General features: G+C 38.3%; 1 protein-coding gene across 3 annotated transcripts in view; it reads left to right on the forward strand.

The window, feature by feature from the left end:
* PIP5K1B (phosphatidylinositol-4-phosphate 5-kinase type 1 beta) overlaps positions 1–21,239 on the forward strand; it is a 113,002-nt gene that overhangs the window by 90,675 nt on the left and 1,088 nt on the right. For all 3 annotated transcript variants that reach the window (XM_064502800.1, XM_064502798.1, XM_064502799.1), the window contains 2 exons: positions 102–246; positions 14,575–14,692. In XM_064502800.1, the coding sequence (XP_064358870.1) occupies positions 102–246; positions 14,575–14,692 (263 nt within the window). The remainder of the gene's footprint in view (positions 1–101; positions 247–14,574; positions 14,693–21,239) is intronic.

Here is a 21,239-nt window from a genome sequence, read left to right on the forward strand (position 1 = left end):
CTTCAGAAAAACTGTTGAGAGAACCATGTGACTCCATAAAGATCCTTGGATTCGTTTTGAAGTGAAATTGTTAATACTCTTCTTTATTTTTGCCTATGCAGTGCTAAGTTCACGGCACCGGCCGGATCTAGTGCCAAGTACTCCATCACTGTTTGAAGCAGCTTCCTTGGCAACTACAATTTCTTCCTCTTCCTTGAATGTAGATGAGCACTGTCAACGTGATGAACCTGTGCTCTTCTCTAGCAGGTAAAGGCTGTACATGTGGCAGAGGACTCCCCACCAGCACCTTTCTGCTAAGAGTCTGACAATGTGCAAAGTGGAAGGTGGCTCTGCAAAAGCAAAAGCTGGAGGGCGAGTGTCTCTGTAGCTCTGTGTTGAGCACCTCTAGTGAAGGAGGGGTGCCATAAGCCCATAAGAGTTAGTACCTATTTTGCATTGCAGTCACAAAACAAAATGCATGAACACAGTGTAGATGTTATGGTGTGCTCTGAAATTTTTATTATGCTCCAAAACTAAATTGGACATTAAAGTTTTCTCAGTCTGTGTTTTCTCGCTTTAGTCAGTGCTACAAACCAAGCTACACTAAGATCAGGGTAGGAAATACCTGCTGTAAGTTGTCTGCACCATAAAAAAAGCTACAGAACAAACAGGACTAAAGTTTTACGTAACTTTGTGTTAGGAGAAGGGAACTGCTTTCAAGTTGATCTTTATTTTAAATATGCGGAGCTGAATGGTTCTTTTGAAATGACCATTCTCTTGAGTGAATATCTGCAAACCTTCCCCAGTGGCTGTGATTACAGCCTGTCTATTCTTAACCTGGGAGGGATAAAAATGGGACAGAGTCAGGGAAAGCTGTGCAGACACTCCTGAGTGAGCTTGGGGGTGTGTTGAGTTGTGTCTGAATGCGTTGTAACCACGCCTACCCAGCACCATGCCCAAGCTGGTAAGTCTTGTTGGTCTTGATGGTCTGTGTGCACCTGGCCTTTACCTGGTATGCCTGAAAGGAAGCGTGCGGTGCTGTGCTGTGTGGTCGTGCCTGCCTGGGGATCTCTTTGCCATATGTTGAATCACAGGATAACCATTTTTTTTATCTGTTTTTGCCAGGGAGGGTAATTGTTGGGAACTCAAGTATCTTGCATTTCAGTATTTTGAATCCAGTGCTACACACTCTCTATATACAGTTGACAAGCTTATCTATGTGCTGAGATGTAGATCTTCGCTTTTAACTTTGTTGTCCAAAAAGATCAAGTTAGTTTACAAACAGTATTGAGGCTGTAGGATTTTTTTCTCCCTATTAAAATTTGACCAATTGCATTTTATAAGAAGTAATATAACATGCAGAGTTACTTGATCAAAGTGATATGTGCAGCTTACTTCTTCAGTGAGTTGAAATCAGTCTTGCTGATGGAGCATCTTCTGCCAGGCTTTGTTTCACTATAAAAAATTTAAAAGAGGTATGGTTTATGGTGTAGCAAAACTTCAGTTTTGCTTACAGACTACCACAAACTGTCCAAAAATGCCTCTTAAAAACTTTAAGAAATAAAATTACTAATTAATAAATGCTAGTAGAAATAGAGCTCCTTCCATTCAGCTTCTGTTAGTCTTGTCCAATTTATGATGGTATGGCTGTAATATTCCATGGTCTCATGCCAAATTTAAGCTTTGCTAAAAATAAGATTAGAGAGTACTCTCTTTTTATATTTTCCGTAAGCCTCAAGTAAAACTCCACAATTACCTTGCATTAGCATTAGTCAGAAAAGAAAAATTGCATGGTTGACTGGAAAAACAGTTCAGATTTAATGCCAATAAAACCTTTCAAATACTCTTTACCCTCTACAAGTTACTTGTATGAAAAAAGCTGTGAGTAGGTCCATCATTTTTTCCTGTAGAAGTATTCAAAAATCATTCTAAAACAAAACAAGTTTCTAGCATATCTATACATCAAGTGCATATTTTGACTTATTAATGTCCAGATATGTCTCAGTTAATTAAAAAAAAAAATGCTGCCTGTTTTCAGTTATGCGATTACCTTACACACCATTATGTTATAAAATGAGAATGGAGCTGTAGGGTCTGCAGCCCAGGTTTGCATGCAGGACCTCAGTCAGCAAGTGCCTGCAGCAGTACTCACAGGCGTGCAGGTCTCTCCATCTCCTGTGTCAAAACACAAGATCTCGCCCGGGAGCCAGGAGAGCTGCTGCAGGGGCTGGTGACTCAGCCCTCGCGTCCAACATCCTTCCTGGCCTTGCTATAACCTTTTCAGCCAAGTTCCCTAGGGCTTGGAGACTAATTTTCTTCTCTCTACCAAGCTCTGGTTCATGTCACAGTCTAAGCATGCCGGATTTGCAAAGATTAGCCTCCCTGTCATAGCGAAAGGGCTTTCTCTCAGGCTTTAAGAGAGCTGCTAAGCATGTTTGGTATCATACTGATTTCTACAAGATGATTCTGGGCACTTGCAGCTTCACCCCAGCCCTGTTTTCTGCACGAGTGCAGCAAGGTCCTTCCTTCCTGATGGCACTAAGTAATATATGCAGCTTAAATTGTATGTATGTTTTTATGGTACATATAAGGAACTTCAGTCTTACCATAAAAAAAAGCTGCCAGGGAATGAATGAATAAGTAAATAAACTGAATACCCCACTGTGACAAATTGAGTGGTAGAGGCCATTTCTCTCACTGGAGTTTTACTTTTGAGTAGTACAAAACACTATGATGCAGGACCCATCACCGTGCAGTTTCTCTCTGATAAATGGCAAGCCCAGAGCAGGCTTTTAAACAAAGCCTGAATTAATGATTTGTTTACAAATGTGAGCTTGCCTTCCATCTTTAAATATGTAGCAAACTATGAAGTTCTACTTGAAGTTAATAGAATTACAGCTTGGCGTCATCTTTGCCAGTTTTTTTCCCCACTCCTTCAAAGTGTCCTGGCATAAATTAAAGAATACAAGAAATTCCTTGTAACCGGTCAGAAATCTGTGTTTCATGGTAATGAAGGGAGATAATCCTGCATGCTGTATCTGTACAGCTCCTTGACTCCCATTATTGCTAATGAGGAGTACGCATGTGTATCAGTGAGAAGACAGATGCTGTTACTTGCCTGATTAAAAAGAGTGGCAATACATTTGACTACTTTGAGGCACACATTGTATTTTTAACGTCAGCTTCTCTGAAATACCTCTGCTTCTATCGGCCGTGGATGTAATTGTTTTCCAAGGAGGGGAAAACAGCATTTTATATGAAAAAGAAGCTCAGCACTGTATCTGCTTGGGGGTGCACAGCACTCCCGTGGTAGGAGTGAGGAACTTGCGGTGCCGGGGCCGGGGCCGCCCTGATTCGGGGGCCGTGGGGCTGCCGCGAGCGTGACTAGGCAGAGGGGACTTGCTGAGCTGGAGACTGCTCCTGAGGCTGCACCACGTGAGGAGGGTGCAGGTAATCTTCTGAGATTACCCTTGGTAGGTAACGTGGAGCAGCATTTAGGGACTTAGCTTAAAGCAAGAAGGGGAAGCTGAGCAGCAGTCACGGACACGTAACTAACCAGGAGCATTTCTGCAGATTGCCAGCTGATTATATAGGGCTGTGGGAGTGTTTTGTTTGTTTTTTTGTTTGTTTGTTTGTTTTTTAAACAAGTTTTTCTTGAGTCTTTGAAAAGCTGAAGGAAACTTAAGATGTTAGCAAGGCAGTGTGAAGAAGGAGTGGCAAAAGTGAATGAAGGGGTATGGAGCAAGGGAGGATGGCCATATTTTCCAGCACTGAAGAGCTTTATCTACAAAAGGGAAACGAAAAGTGGACAAATGTCATGCGATGTATGTTATTCAGTAAAAATTGGCTTTCTTGTCTGTTGAATGACAGCTGGCTTCTATGTTCTGTAAAGCTGTTTCTCAGTTAAGTGGTTGTGTCATAAGCAGTGTCAAATATTCGCTTAGCAAGAAAATAAAACAAGGTATTGCTTATGTTAACATTTTCAAAGATTTCCATCCCTCCTCAAGTAGAGTTACATTTGATGCAGAGCTACTGTAGTACTCAAAAGGTCCGTTTTATGCTAGAATATATGTTCAATTTTGAGTCCAAATACACTTCTTCAAGAGATCTGCTTTAACCTAGGCAATACAACACTTAATAGGTTATATCAGACATTATTTATGTAGCAGAAATGATAAATATTTTTTTCCTAGAGGTAAAGATTTCATAATGAATACTGATGACTTACATTAAAAACAGTGAAATGGAACATCCCAAGCAGTATGAATGACATGTCTGTTAACAGTGCTTTTACAATTGCAAAGAGCCGAAGGAGGCTGTTGTCTTCAGATGTGCTTCCTAAAATGTTTTAAACAGGAGTTTGAGAATACAACAGAAAGTCTCCTTCCAAGATATCTTTCAGGAAGGTCTCATAGCTTACAGTCACAAACCCAAATAAAATCCGATGGTGCAGTAGGGGGTACTTCGCATCTCTGCCTGTAGAGCTCTGCTGATAACCTGCAGTGCAGTGGCAGGATAATGTGGCAAGGATTGCTGCAACCTTCTGCTGTGTTTAAGCACAGGAAAATAATCTGTGTAAAATCTAATTCTTGTTCCTCTTTATCAGTATTTTGTACCTTCTTTTTGAACGCAGTATCTGTAGAGTTGGCCCCTTCCCTTTCTTCTTTTTTGCTGCTTTTCTGTATGTTTCCCAATTGTTTTATTTCCTTTTTTCTTCATTGCTGCTTTTGTGTATCTTTTCCAGTTTTTTTTTTTTTCTTACCTCTTCATTGCTGCTTTTCAGTGCAAACCACTTGAAATTTTGGAAGGCTTGAGGGATTGTTTTTTCTTTTTTTTTTTTTCCTCTTGCACAATTAAAACTTCCTGAAACTTCCATGCTTTGAACTGAAATGTCCCATGACTTGTCATCTTAACAAACATCCTTTTTGAAGACAGCTCAGAAAATACAAATCTGCTTTTTTTCCAGTGGAAGGGAATTGTGGGTATTAGTTTTTCTGTTAGAGAAATGTCTAACCATATCTTTTGTCAGTCTGGTTTTGTAGGTAAGCAGATTTGTGTGTGTTATGTTTAAATGTTCTGTCTGTCCACCCATCCCCCTTCAGCTTCTGAGACACATTTGGCTGAATTTAGTTCAAAGAGAATTAAATTCACGCAAGCTTCATGAAAACAAGCAACCAGGTAGAGGAGAGAATATAAATGAATGCGCTGATGCTAGAAACAGGTGCACTGAAACACTGGGGAATCCCCACGGGAGACAAAACTTGACTGTGATAGAGTTATGTAATGAATGGCTCAAACAGAACCAAGTTTTCTCAGTTTTGCTGTGATGGAATGATTTCAGGGTTTTTTTTTTTTCTTTTTTTTAAGAACTAAGATAAAATAGTCTGCTGTAGCAAGATGGGAGCAACAACACAGCTGAGAGTAAGCTCCTCTTCCCCTCATTGTGATTGATCATTATTGAGTGGGAGAAAGTAACTGTAAAAAGTATATTTTCACTTGCTTTTTCTTTTCTTTAGTTTTTCAGTTTAAAAATTAAGTATGAGAACTCAGTGCACTGTTGAAATTGAGCAAAAGCTCTTTTGCAGTAATGTGTTCTTTCTGATACTTTGTGTATATACGGTATTCTATTATTCTCTCCTGTTGTCTCCCCAGCCCAGTTCGTCTTCTAACGTGCCAGCAAAAGTTTGCATTAAAACTGAATGACGAGCAATGTAGCTATGAAGGTTCTGCTGCAGGAATTTGAGCTTTTAGTTACCGGCTGCTGGACAGCATAACTGTGTTGCATCAAGTGTCATGGGGATTTTTGTTTGTTTGGGTTTTTTTTTTCTTTTGGTGCAAAAGTTACATGGAACTGTTTAAGTTATTAATTTGATTGAGGAAGCAAGTTAGCATCATTAATGTGCTGGTCGAAGTTACATTTTGTCTTATCTGCAGAACTTCGTAGAGTTTAAAGGCTTTCACTGTCATTCTATTTTTTTCCCTAGTACAAGATTACAGCTACAGTACTTAATAACACATATCTAGATGCTCAGGCACAATGTCTAAAAGTTTTCATGGGGACTTAATCAAGTAAAAAATTTACCTGTTTATCTATTATGTTCCACTGGAACAATAGTGTGATAAGGTTAACAGAGCAAGACACTTAGCAGAAAAGCAGACTGAAAACCACTCCTTTAAAGAGCAGAACATTGCCTGAAGAAGCATCAAAAAAGCATTGTTGGACAAAAGACTAATATAAATTTCATTTAATCTTACAGTTCATTAATTTCTTAACCACATTAATGTGGTTAAGAAGAATTTAGCTGGCATTAGAAGAACAATGCTAGCTAAATAAACAGAATTCCCCCCTTTACAGTGAAATTGAAAGCTAGTATTTGGGTCTACTGTAGTTGTTTTATGAAGTATTTGTGGAAGCAGAAGAGACAATCTGTCTCATACATTTAAATACATGTCCTGGACATACACCAAAATCCAAAATTTCAGTCTCTGGCTTCAAAGGTGAGTATAAAGCAAATGTTACTGATAAGGCCCCATGCCTTTTCTAAGTCATGTCTAGATTTTCAGTATTTTATTCCTCAGACATATGCCTAGTAAGATGGACTCTCTCTAGCATAGTTTGTAGTTTTAAGAAAGGTTACTGTGAAATGTGCTTTGCCCAATGGCTTTTCATTGATGTCTGGATTGTATTATGAGTTACTTTCACAGCCAGAGGAATATTGAGTAATCCCGGAACTTAGTTTAAATGGTTAAGAAGCAGTCCTTTTTGCTGGTACCAAGGGATTGATGAAGCATCTAGATTTCCTGAAAAAGAAATCCAGTTCTTTCTCCATTTAAAGTGTTCTGAGCCACTAGCACTTAATCTTTTAGTTGGTAGGACTTCATTAGAAGATGTTTAATAATGTATAAGTCTGGAACAAAATAATGTTGCTTTGTTATAAGAGTTATTTTAAATAGTCTATGCGGTTATCATGCTGCTCTGCTGAACTATTATTTAAGCATGTGAAGCTACTCAAAATAGATTATTATACACAGTCCCTTTGTGTAGGTGTTTATGTTCAGGATTAAATACCACAGCAAGTGCGAATTCAGAGGAAGAGCAGACAGGCATTAATCTCAGCCAGGCAAGGAGGACTGGCTGGTTCTCAGGAGTAAATTGTTTGGTAAACTGGTTGCCCATGGATACTATGAGGCACACATATGAATCAAATGCTAGAAAGTTTAAATAGAAATGGTCAGTATCTGTGACAGAACTTGGGACTTAATGTTCTGCCCTAGAACATTTGTCCTCCTTGGAGATCCCAAATAACAAGATTTAGCTGCGAAGGCTGGCGAGAAAGTAGCAACAGACTTGGGGGGGAGGCTCAGAAGACATAATGGTAGTATTTCCATAATGAAAATTTATAAAATGGGCAAGTCTTTTGTAAAGCAGAGGTTGTGTCACTTCGGGGGATAACTGCTGACCTGAAAGGCAAAGCTTAGCATCCCTCACAGTGGAGGTAGGACCAAGAGAAGAACAAGGACACCCCTGTGAATGCAAGTTTCTTGGTGTATCTAGAGCAAGTAATGCAGTGTGGAGTTCGGTAATCTGCCTTACTGGACTATTCAGTTTCCCCTGTTCCTCCTCCAGCCTTATGTATATGTAAGTGTATATAGAAAAGGTACTGCATTTTAACAGAGAAGTATCCTTTTTAAAATAGCCTATGTGATTACATAGACCATATTTCCTTTTGAAATGAAAAGCTGATCCTGTCAAAACATCTCTGGAAGGAGTACTGCCAAATCTACAGGACATTAAGTGAACTTAATAATGAATAGGTGAGATAGCAAATATAACATATCTCAGTAAATAAATATGGCACCCTGTTTGCATCATATGTTTAATTTACTTTTTAGCTCAAAGGTAATCTCCTGAAAAAAGGTTCTTGGAGGGAGTCTACAATGAAAAGATATACTGACAGTAGATGCCCTATCTAAAGTTTCTGATAAAATTCTAGTGAATAATGAGAAATTTCACTCCTATTTTTGAGTCTTTCGCTGTCTATAGTGCTGTATAGGTAGGCAGTCTCATGACAGAATGAGAAAACATTTTTTCTGTTACAGAGTTCACCGGTTTCATGGCTTGGATTCTCAGTCTGCAAAGACCTACAGTGATGTTCACTCATCTTGGTAGGGTGCTTTGCCCACTAATGGAAATTACTATGTAACTGCAAAGATAATTTCTGTAACTGTTTCTTAAGGGGTAGAAATAAACTAGTGCTGTGGGAAAGAGTCTGTATTCTCTCACAGGGAGAAGTATTTTCTTCTTATCTTAAAAGTATTGAACCTAAACATGTAGTTCTCCACACAATCCAATTGTGGGACCCTTCTCCTGTCAAAATTTTCACAAGGTTGCTCACCAATTCAGAAAAATAGAAAACTTCTTTAAAAAAAAAATTGATGTTCTGTTTGCAGCAGGCTCATGTAGGTCTGAGGTTCTTCTAGTATTTGTGATATTATCCAGCTTTACTATGAGGTATTTGGCATTAGCAATTGTTAGGTAACAGGATTTGGCAGCACTGTAAATTAATATTATCTCAAGAATATCTCCTTCACCAGCAAATATATATGACTTTTTTTTACAAATTTTTTTCCTGCCTAGCTCACTGTTAAAAGTGCAAAAACAGTATTACCCAAAAGCCTTCCCATAAGTTGCACAGAACTGCACCATCATAAACTGTACAATATTGCCTCATATTTTAGTTGTCTGCAATATCTTCCCTTGAAGCGGACTGCAGCATCATAACCCAGTCTGCAGCATTATCATAAACTTCTGTCAACTAGCATCGGTTTAAATAGTCAGATGTCCTTTTTCTGCTTCCTAATTTGATGGTCCTTCATGTGTCCTTTGTTCCTTATGCTGTTTGAACAGAGTCGCATCTCTTGATGTTGTAGTCTGAACAGAGAGAGTTGGGTTTTGTTTCTCTTCAGTACATTTTAAAAGCAACCCCTTAGGTTGCTGTGAGCTTCGTTGTGAAGATCTCTGCATATATGGTGAAATAGGAATGCCTCCATCTGTGCTTACTGAGTTAAGTGGCTCTGATCTGCATACAGTACTTTCTGTTAGAATTCGTTTTAATGGAGATCTAGAAAAAGCATGTGGGTGTTTCTCTTCATGAAAAACTAAGCTTTAGAATGATTTAGCTGAATGTTTCAGGGAACAGTTTGGTTGTTGAAAAGAAGAGAAAATCCAAAAGAGGTTTGGGGTTTTTTTTGGTTTGGGTGTTTGCGTGGGCGTGTTTGTGTTTTTTGGTTTTGAGGTGGGATAGGGGGAGTATTTTTTAAAATTGTTGCTCAGTTAAATACACAGATGTGCCTGTGAAACTGCAGTGTCAATAGTAGTTATTTAACATACAAGCAAATGTTACCGGGTGTGAATTTCTCCCTCTGCCTGCTGCTTTTCGTCTTCCATGAGTCATCATGTCATGAGTCATCTTTATGAGTCTTGATTCATGACCTTGGTTATTTCTGGTGAGGAGGATCTAGTGCAGCCTCTTGGATCACACTCCATGTGTGGATTCCCCCCAGGGCTGATACATGTTGACTCACGCTGCCCAGTGGATTTGGCTGTGGTTGCTGAGGATTTTGCAATCCTAATAACGTTCCTAAAGTATGATTGTTTCTGCAGTCTCTCTTCAACTAAGTATGTATGTCAGGTCAGACATACCTGTAAAAAATGTCAGGTCTTATGATTTTAATTGGCAACTGCAAAGAAGTATAGGCTTGTTCACCTGCATGAAATTAATGTGCTTATTGTGATGTTTACTGATTTATAGGTCTGTAGTTAGCTTGAGTAGCACTGACTTTCACTGCCAGGCCTCTTCTCTTGGAAGACAGCAGCAGCATTTAGAGGGTCAGCCATACATACTGTTTTCTCAGGTCTCTAGTTTTATGCTTTTCAGCATCATTAGTAAAATATTACTGACAGCAGTTTTACTGTTTGACCTACCTTTTGTTCCAGCAGCAGATGATATTTATAAACTGAAATGCAAGAGTGGGTTTTAGAGGTGATTTAATATTTCTACGTTGTAAAAACATTAGACTAATTAAAGCATTTATAAATACCATAAATACCTACTCACATTTATATGTAGCCAGGATAAACTATCTGCAACAGTTGGTGTTGCATTATGGCTTAGAACAATAGTTTTACTGCCCATTTACCTTGCAAGACAGTTTTCTGACTAACTTCTATAAACAGAAACTTTTGAAGATGAAAATTCATGATGCAGTAAGCAGTAATTTTTTTAAAAGCTTATCTTACAGCATTCAAACTCATTGGACATTGCAAATACGCAGCTATTTAGAGGGTAAATATTTTGTGGGATGTGCTACAGGAAAGTATATTTGACATCCAGCTCATAAAGTCTGTTTTTATTATAACTCTTAACAGCGGGGGAGATTGAGTGGTTCTGTTCTGATTTATGGTTGCTGTATTACATTATTTTGGCCTGCCTGAAAGAAGCTGGTAGCTTTGCTTAAGCTCCTACAAGATCCTGTCTTCACAGTGGAGGGGGGGAAAAAAAACAACAGGAAGAAGAAAGCCCAAATTTCAGCTTTGGTTAGTTGTTACTAACTGGTGTGGTTTCTGGCATTCTTCAAAGGCTGTATATTGACTTGGCAAGGAGATTGAATAGTCCTGCTTGTCTTGAAGGCAGACTTGCAAGTAGATGCATTGTGATGATGCGTCTTTATTTTTCCATGAGTAAAACAGAATTCTTCAGTTTCTAAAACTGTCACTTCTCATGCTTTTCAGTGACTAGTTACAGTTCGATATGAATAAAATGTGGTGAAGGACAGATATAACAAAATTTAGGAGGGCTTGGAGGATTTCAGGTGGATGTTTGGTGATGTTCGAGTTTATTTGTTTTAAAATAGTCCTGCCAGATTATGCTAGTTTCTTGACAAAGTCTAATTTGATTGTTCCTACTGAAGAACTTTTGTCCAGCGCTCCATGTTTATTTGTACATTGCAATCTCTAAGTAAGTTTAACTTTTTGGATGAGGTTCTTCTGCATCTTATGTCCCAGAGAGCATTTTAGAAGGACCTTGGAAAATGAAGATTTTATTTTATTTTCTACTCAAGGGGAAAAAACTTGAACCTATTTTCTGACTAAATGTGTTGGTGTATGCTGATTTGGAAAGGGTCGGAGAATGGCTTTTCTCCTCACTTCAGCATAAGGAGAGTAAATATAGTGCTTCTCAAAATAGGATATACATGCACACTAAGGATGAAGCTTTTCACAAGATTTTCCATTTTCCTATGAAAAGGAGGAAAAGCAAAAAGCTTTTTTTCTAAGTGTATCTTCTTGTGTTTCATAGTCACCTTACCGACTGGATGGTGTCACTAGAAGGTAATTGCAGTAAACAAGACGATTATGATATTCTGACATGAAAATGGTTCCTAATTGAGAAGCCCTGTTGACAACAGACTGCATTTTTTATTTCTGTTTGGAGGATATCTCTGTGTATACTTGCTGCAAACTGACAGTGTTTCTAAGGTGTTATTACAGTACTACACCTAAGCAGTATACCGCAGCTTGATGTGTGGCAGAGTTCAGCTCTTGGCAAAAGCAGTTGCCTTCATTCTGACACCAGCATGGGCTCCAGATGCAAATTAACATGCCAGTGACTCAGAATTTCCAATTTCTCCTTTATGCACTTTAGAGATTAGCTTCCCCAAATGCACAGTCCGTGTTCTTTTGCCTTTTCCAGTCTTTATTTACAAACCCAAACCCATTTATTTTGTCTAAAAATAAAACATAAGTTTCTTAGGTTTAAAAGTAGACATTCTACCTGTTCCATCTTCAAGCTTTGTAAAGAAATTAGTTTCATTTCCTATATACAATTAAGATTTTTCTTACAGAATTGTAATTTTCTGTAAGTTCCAGTTGTTGAACTTCCAAAGGTTTTCAGAGGTATATGCAGCAGTTTTCCTATACTTCTCCTTTTAGCAAACAATTCTTCATGTAGAAGATGTCTCCCTTACTTGTAGAGTTGAGCTCTAATTGTTCAGTGTGAAAGTCACAGCAGCAAGGAGATTGCTACTTGGAAATAAACTGGGGTGGATTTGACTGTAAAAAAAAAAAAAATGTGGACTAACATCTTGGTGTGTTTGTGCTGCTTTGGTCTCTTCCTTCATGCCTACATTTGTTCAAGGAACTGAAGTTCCTGCTGGTTTTTTGTCTGTAAGATTACCCTGTCTTTGTACTTCCTTCTGCCCCTTTTTTTTCTTTTCTTTCTGTATAGTAATATCTAGATTTCTTTCTATACATTATATTCTATGTTGTTATATATTAAGTCTTTTTTTTACTCTGCCTGAAAAGAAATTCACTAGTAAATAACCAAACGATGGCATTAATAGTAGCTTCTCTTTGGCTTTTGTTTTTGTGTTGTTTTTGTTTCTATCTCCATTTGCTGCCTGGCTCTGTAGTGGGTTTCGGTAACGTGGAGACCCCCCATGACATTGCTCACTATAGAAAGGAGCATACCCCAAAGTGGAGATGGTATGGTCCTTATTGCATGTTATAGATAAAAACACATTGCTACTGTTGACTAACCAGGGCAGGCCATGAAGCAACAAAGATTATAATTTAACCAGCTAGGAGTGAAAGGAGAAAGAGGAGTAGGTCATGGCATTCTGATACGTGAAGAATGTCAAATAAAATGCCATGGGTGTGAACTGCAGAATCCTCACATGGTCAGAATACAGGTTCCAGAAGTTTTCTAAAACTGGAAATAGCTCAAAATACAGCAACATGAGGTGGCAGTGATGCAGCCTAATAAGTGTATGAAGGGGTTAAATATTTTGATTATTTTCATTTAAACATAACATAATGCAGGAATGAAAGCTGGGCATACAGAGCAGCCTACCTACAGTTGCTCTATTGCTAGTTATGCAGAGCACAGTCTTTCAGAACGAAGGGTTGACATTTGGGCTTTGTGTTTTTTTCATAGCAGTAGTAGCTGCTCACTGCACATTCGTCCTCTGTCATGTGTTTTTCATGTATGGGTCTTTTCGCATTCTGAGGCCTGAGCTGTGCATCGCAAGTGATTAAAATTTTGCAAGGAAAAGTGAATATGTTTTTTTCCTCCTTTGCCAAGAGTAGTATCTTTCATGCCATTGCTTCTTTTGTGGGAGATGATAAAACGTAGTCAACACTTGGGAAGCATTTCTAGTATTACTTCGGCAAACAGCCCATTTTTTCCTTACCGCTTGCCCCCTTCTCTTAATTGAAGTGAAGCATTGGCAGAAAACTGTTATGCCTGAAATGTTGCTTAGTAGAATTCAAATGGAGGGTGTGAGAAGACTGGCAGTACACCAATGGGAGTTGGACCACTCTTGGGACAAAAGAAATAGTCATGGTATTGGAAAGATGATTAATATGCTAGGGAATGAAAGCAACATTGTAATGTGGCAAATGTAATGCTGTGCACCTAATACTAGTGTGACATGAGGGTGACTGATAACTCATTATTTTGTAGAGCATTTGGATTTGATCTCTATTTTGTACGCTCATTTTGCCTGCATTTGGATTTGATCTCTATTTTGTATGCTCGTTTTGCCTGCTTTGAAACTATACCCAATCTGAAATATAACTAAACCATGAAGCACTCCAAAGGGAGGGGGGAATTAACTCTCCTTTCTTCATTTATGGACTGATGGCTGTGACCACGTTTTGGTATCCTGTTATGGTGCAGAATTATTTGCTTTTAAGCTTGGGTGTAAACAGGGAGAACACTTAAAAATAGGGTTCTGCAAAACTGACTGTTGGATTTTCAGGGCAGCCTGAAGCCAGTTTCTGGTAACTAGGGAAGATAGTTGATAGTGGGCACCTAACTCCCATAAAGCTCCTTTGAGAGTTTCAGCTTTGTGGTTCCAAGCATGTCTGCAAAACAAAACAAGATTCCTGTGCAGATGCTTTTGCAGTTCCACGTGCTTTCTCTGTAGCAGTAAGTAAAAATCACATCAGTGAATGAAATGATACAGTACACTTGTTTTGCAAGTGCTACTTCTTTCCACAGCTGCACTAATTACATTATGCTCTTACTCTTCTCCCACCTTTTTGGACTCCAGATACTTTCCCTTCTAAACAGTTGGCTGCAAATGATCCCCTCTAGGCACGAGAAAGTCCAATGCTGCTGTGCTTGAATACTGCTTTTTTTTAATGCTATTTTAAATTTTAAAATGCCGCCAAAATCTAGACCACTGTAATGTGGAACTAGCCTCTTTTGAAATTAATGAAATTATTCCACATTTACTGTGATATACCTTTGTTCTTCCAATGAACAGTAGAGTTCAGAAATAGTATTCTTTCTTCATGAGAATTTTGGTTAATGCAAGTAAATTGATAGAAACTGTGGTTTGTGTAAATTAGTGAAATGAGCCCCCCATTATCTAGCCGTGAATTGTCAACACATTATAGTTGCCCATTTACTTTCCCTCTTTTCACCTAGTATTTAAAGCATTTGAGAGAGCCATAGCTGAGTTCTAAAATACCCTTCTAAGTTCATTGCAGCTGATGTTTTTTGTTGACTGTATTCTCCATTCTGTTTCCAGTAAAGGGCTGCCTTCAAGTTCAACGTTCACTTTAGAAGACAGTGCCATCTACTTGACTTCAGAACAGAGCACACTGGAAATGGAGAATGATAATGCTTCAGTTTTGGATGTCTATTTAGTAAGTTTTCAAACCAATTTTGGTGGGCTTTCTTTTTCCCTGGTGTTAACTTTGATCCAGGCTTAGCAAGAAACTTAAGTACATGCAGACTTCAAGAACCAAAGGTTTATTTAGGTATTCCTTAAATGGCTTATGCTTAAGTACCTTGCCAAACTGCATCCTACAAGAATGTAAGTGATTATTAACTGCTGTGTTTTGGAAATATGCCAACATTACTTTCAGCTCTTCTATGATAGTAGCTTTTTTTTTTTCTTCTCTATTATCTATTTACCATGCATATGGGGGGGGGGGGGGGAATGAATTTTTTGCTCTCTGTCTTGAAGGCTGCCAAAGGGAGAAAGTACATTTTCCCAGAAAGGAGAGTCTGGTGTTTACATTAATGTTTTTGAAGCCAATGAATAATTTAAGTATAGCTGAATATGAAGTGTATTAATAGCTCTTAGTTGTTTATCCAGTTGTGGTGGCAAGAATATGATGAAAAATGCACCTTTTTTTGTTGTTTTGATTCCTGCTCATCAGTTTATCCGACTGCTGAAAGATAAGCCCACATCCTTGGTTGTTCTTGTATCATTCGTGGCGGAGTTTTAATAATTCTACCAATGTGTACAGCTCTTGTTCTGCAGATGTCAAGGCATCAGGCACCCAACTGTGGTTGCACTTGAATGCAGTTTTGTGCATCTAAATCTGGGGACCCTCTTGACAAATCTCGGTATAAAGATAGGAGGAAGGCATGCTAAGCTTTGTTTTTTGCCTGAAGTTTCTTTTCCTAAAGCACAAATTAAACAAGCCTGATTATCCTATTACCTCTTCTGTTCTTAAAGAAATGTCAATGATTTTCTTGAAAGAATTACACTGGAGAGAAGAAGGGAAAAGGAAAGTCTGTTCCTTAGGTTTCTAATGAATGTTTCATAAAGGCATGGTTGTTTTCTTTTTAGATAAGGCTCATTGCATTCTTTGTTTTCCTGACCTGTAGAGCTTCCTGATTTTGTCTAATGAGATCCAGGATATATCACATGTTTGTGTTTGATCCCCGTGCTGTTCTCCCCGTAGGCTGTAACGCTTATTTTTCTTTTTTTTCTTTCAGCCAGCAGTGTTTGAGTATATACAGGTCCCACTCAGTAGCTACAATTTAATAGTCCAACCACATAGGGGAGGAGTTGTCTTTCCAGCCTTCTCTGAAATAACACAGTAGCAAGCAGCCAGTGGTCAATTAGACGTAAAATTGACTTAGCTACCTGTGACCTCAAGTAGCCCATTAAACTAGCCTACTTCTACAGGACTTGCATTAATCAGGCTTGCTGCTAGTAAGATGTTGACGTGAATAGTCTGTAAAGAAACACACACAGCCTGAAATGGTATGGGAAATGGATAGGCAAAAAGCAATTACATGCATCTTTTCTCCTCGTCTGCCAGTCTACACAAAAACAACTTCTCATTGAAAATTTTTGCTTTATTAAATAAAAATGTGTTTACCGCTAGCACTGCTCAACACTGCAAAGTGCTCTCTTGAAATCCTGTCCATATGAGGTTCAGTGCAATGGTGATCCTTTAGTTAGTTTGTGGCTGGTAACGCATTATTTTCATATCTGGGAGATTGCAGTAGGTATATATTCCATTGAGTGCTATATCAACAGAAAAATAAATAAAACCCTATTCTAGAGATAGGTAAACACCCAGTGTTTATTCCCCTGAGCAAAGGTCTGGAAGAATAAATAGGTCTTAAGTGAAGAAATTATACATTCTCTTTTGTCCTAGCAGCACCCTTTCCCTGCACCCCCCAAAAAACAAACCTGACAGGCAGTCTCAGGGACAAAGTAGCGGTACATGCCTCGAGGGTCTGCATGGGCAATGGATGGCCATTTTGAGGAAATGAGATGTTGTGGCTAAGCTAAGTTACTTAGGTGGCAAAACCGGCTGGAGAAATTGCCTACCCCTAATTTACTGGTCCTGTGTGTGGAAGGAAGAGTAATGCACTGTTTTGAGCCCTAACCTTTTTCTTCCAAAAGCTGCATCTCCCCCCCCCACCATATCCTGCAGCGTAGCTGGAAACAGCAGTCCGGCTGGGAGGTCCGAGGTGAAGGGATCAGGGATGTGTGTCATCAGCTTGATTCACTGCTGCTGAGGCAGGAGGCAGCGTTATTTTTGTGGAGGTTGATAAGTAAATGCAGATAGGAATGCAAAGATGCATGTTTTCGTAAACATTAGGACCAAGGCAGTCACTTTTAATACATCTGCCTCAAAAATGAAGCAAATCAACTGTGATTACAGTAGCTGATTCAGCCTTGGTTGAAAACATTACCAGCTACATTTTGACCTTTTAAGAGCATCAGGGGAAAAATGTAGCTTTAAATGTCATTCCCAAGTTCTTCTCTAAGCTCATAGTTAATAATCCTTATCTGTGTTTCTATTGCAAGGCAAGCTGCTGTAGTCTTATCTGTTAGATATTATAATGAATAATATCTCTGACTTGCTTTCAGTCAGCCCACTTTGCTGTCTTTGCCTCTTGCTTTGATACACTGAAGTTCTTGGACAGCTTTGTGTCCCATAGTAAATTAAGAGCTATGTTCTTTTCATCTCATGAATGAATCAAATATTGTAATAAAATGACCTTGTCTTAACTCACTATAAAAAACCCACTCCTAAATGGCATTTGGCTGAACAGTGTTGTGCACAAATTCAGATGGTCAAGTAAGGTGGGAGGGCAGACACTGTAAAAGTGAAATTCTTCTTGTAGGTAAGTGCACTGATATTGTTGGGTGATATGTTAGGAAACCCTATGCAGACCCACACCCTGCAGCTGATGTCAAAACTGACATTCATCTCAGAATTTACCTGGTAACAGCAAGAATTTTTGTTGCAGGACAGGTACAGAGGTATCTTGAGTTTCCAGCTTAAATGCTGGTCTGGAAAATCCTCAGTTCTGAGCAGAGTGGGTTCAGCAAATGAGCGTTTTCTGCACCTGTCACTCTAAACATTACTGTTATGAACATCATCAGATCCAAGTTTACTTTAAAATACCATTGGCTAATTTTCTGTTAAATGTTTTAAACCAGATAGTAAATTAAGAAATCTAGCTTTTATTAATAAAACATGACTATGTTCCACACTGAGCAGTAAGTATGAGGCAATCTAAATTATTTCTGAATATTCCAGCACTGTAAGAAATGTAGTAAGAAATGATTACTGAAAAATTGCAGAAAGAGAGATGCAGATATATAAAATAATTTGAAATTTGAAACGTTACTCTCTAGAGAGCTGAAAATGTAAATCAGATGTTTAAGAACATAAAGATGTTCCTTCTGTTCTACAACAAAGTTTCAGCTATTTTGAGCTTTGCATTTGCTACTCTTTCAGGAACAGAATTATGAACTGTGTTTTGTCTGCCTACTCCTGAAATGACTTATTGATAGGGAGGCAGCTGTCATATTATTTTGACAGACTACACTGTCAATAAAATCAGAGTAGTGAGGTTTAAGTATTAGGCTAATTGGTTCAGAATAAGTAAGTTTGATTTCCTTTACAGTTACTATGTGTAAGTGCAGAGCATGACTGTAAATAGCACAGTGACAAGCTCTGCAGTTTGCTCTGTTGTGATACTATGCATATTAAATCAGTTGATAGTGTATACAGGATTTTGCCTATCTACTTAGCTATAGCTTTTCTTAATAAATTATTTTGCCTGAAGAGTCCTTCTATATGTTAATTATAATGGAAGTTTGGTGGTACAGGAATAGTTATGTGGAAACAGCATTGCCCTCCTTTGTTGGAGGAAAGGTACACAAAATTTGTTTATCATTTATAAATCCCTACCACTGAAAATTTGATTGCAAAGGATTGATAAGGGCTTTGGTAAAATAAAAGACAGGAGTAACTGTAGTGATGAGCAAGTCCTACCTGTTCAGTGTCTGGTTAGTGTAACTATGATTTGTGTCAGATTAATTGTGTAGACAACACTATTACATGCAGAATTACCCATTGTGGTTTTATGTCTAAATGCCAGTTTTATTTAGGATTTTGAAGTCTTAAAACGTAGCTGGAGATTAATTTTGTATCTTAAAACTGCTGTAGGTACACAGATAGTAGATGAACAGTAATTGGTCTATTAATTAGCTCTTTAGAAACAATCAAAGCTACATAGACTTCATAAAGTTTGGCAGACAACCAGTCCTTAAACCCTTAAAATGTTCATCACAGTTATGTGCACATTCTGGGTCCAACAAAGCACTCTTTCCTCAAAGCAGAATTCTGTTTACTTAAGGCTGAAAACCCTAAGCAAGGCTTAAGGGAAAACCTAGTAGTTTTGTGAAATAGCTTCCTTTAGTGAGATAACCACATCTTTCCTCTGCTATCTGTTTTATCCCTGTATCCATCCATTCTCCCAGGATCTTAAAAAGGAACAGGGGAAAAAAGGCCTAATTCTCTCATAGATATGAGGGCATGGTATAAGGTGAAACAACACTTGAATGTAGTTCGGCACAGATAACTGTTTTTGTTGAAGTTTTAGGAAGCAATATACGAGCAGCATTTCAGTCTCTTGTGCATCAAAATCAGATAGCAATTATGTTCTTGATTAGACTGAAATGTAATATTTCAGATTACAATTAATACATTAGCTGAGTTAGCCAAGTGTTAAAACACCAGCATATATTGTCACTAAGCTGTAAGTTTTGGTGCCCATAGCTTTTAATGCACTGTATGAGGAAATTAATATTCTCAAAAACAAATCCATGAAAAGAGAAGTAGAGTCCAAAAAAAGTCAAGTAGTAGAGCAAGTCTAAATCCATCATATAACCAGTGCTAGACACCCCAGACATTGATCACAGGATTGCATCATGTAGTGTCATTTGTCCATTCAGTATCATTTTGGCCCTGATTTTATGGCCAAACTCAGTCTTTATCAAAAAATTGTTTCTTGCATCAAAGTAACCCCAGCAGTTGTGCAATGGAAATTGTTCAGAGGATCTTGTCCTGCACGTTAAAATGGATGGAAGTTTTTGTCAGACTAAAATGCACAGGACTGGATTGTACCTGACACAAAGTTGAACACTTTAGTCCCAGATCCTTACACTGGCATCAGTGCCTTGAACAGCGTGTCTGTGACTGACTCTGGTAGTCAGCTGTTGCTATCAGTTTCTGTCTAGTCTATCTTGTCCTATTATGCAAATTTTGCAGTCTTTTTTTCTTCACCCATGACGCCTTTGAAATACTTTGCACACATGAGAGGAAAGGGAGCAGGAGAAAGCTAGCACTAATTGTTTTACTGACACAGCACAAAGCTAACGTCGGCAATATTGGTAATATCCTTTGAGAGTTAAAAGTAGCGATAAAGCCAAAGTATCTGAAGTTGTGTTGACTGACTATTACGTCTGTGTCAAAAACGTACCTGCAGACATTCAGATCTGAGCTTTCAAGCACAAAGTAGAAGGCAGTGGAAAATTTTAACTAATTTATCCTAGCTTCATTTAAAAAAAAAAGTTTACTTACGCTAGCATTTTTCAACCTTTTTTGCTACATTGATTCTTAAAAAACATCAAAACATCCTTGTTAGCCTCATGCCATTCTTAAAATATCATCTACCTACCTTAATTTTACTCGTTTGTCCAACAATTCCATTTTACCTGTTAAATTGTTCTGCACCCTTTAAGGATGTGCTATTTCATACTGTAGCACTTTTAAGTGTATGTAGGCTATATGGCGAGAATAACACAGCTATCTAGAGAAAGTGAACAGCTTTTGAGAAATGTGTGCTTTGCTCACTGACCACCAGTGATTGTGAGCCCCCGACTGTTCGTTCCAGCAGTGCACAACACAGCAACAGTTTTAAGGTCTGCAACAGTTTAATACATTTCTTCACAGTTCAAGGTCTAGTGCTGGAAGTCCTAACCAAAATGTTGATTTAAATCTACTGGTTTCATTTTTGTAAGATAAACATTCAAAATGCCCTGGGAGCTTTCTTGTTGTTGCTCATAGCTAAGATTAGATTGTTGTTGAACTGTCTGAAGGTTAGTTAAATGCTTATATCTGAAAGTACAATTTAAAGGTGACCTGCAAAATCAGTTTAATAAATGGGGACTTGTGCCCTCCTTATATTTTTTTTAGAAGCCTTTAAAGTGAGGTTGCTCCAGATGTTTATTTTTTGTTTCTGTGTTTTCCTCCAAGCTGGAAACAGTAGTTGTAGGTGCATTTGACTTTAACGTAAGATTTGTTCAGGAGTCAGTTTATCCTTAGTTTGAATAATGGTAGTAAAGTGTTTAGCAAAGAACAGCACTGCTTTCCCCTCTGACTTCATAAAGGTACTAAAAAGTGATCGACTGTATTATGTAACAGCTGCTTCTGTAGAAAATACTGTAGAAAACTCTAACTTATTAATATTATTAAGTAATTTCTTAGTGATGGAATATGATTGTTATGACCTTGACTGGAACATTAGTTGTGCCTGAAACTTTTCAGATAGGTATAACTTTACAGCTGGGGAGGGGTATCCTGTGGAAGCTCACAGGACTTTCATAAATGACTTCAGTAAGACTGCAGTTATTTCCCCATAAGC

Source organism: Dromaius novaehollandiae, chromosome Z, assembly GCF_036370855.1.
Source record: "Dromaius novaehollandiae isolate bDroNov1 chromosome Z, bDroNov1.hap1, whole genome shotgun sequence".
In the NCBI taxonomy this organism is placed as follows: Eukaryota; Metazoa; Chordata; class Aves; order Casuariiformes; family Dromaiidae; genus Dromaius; species Dromaius novaehollandiae.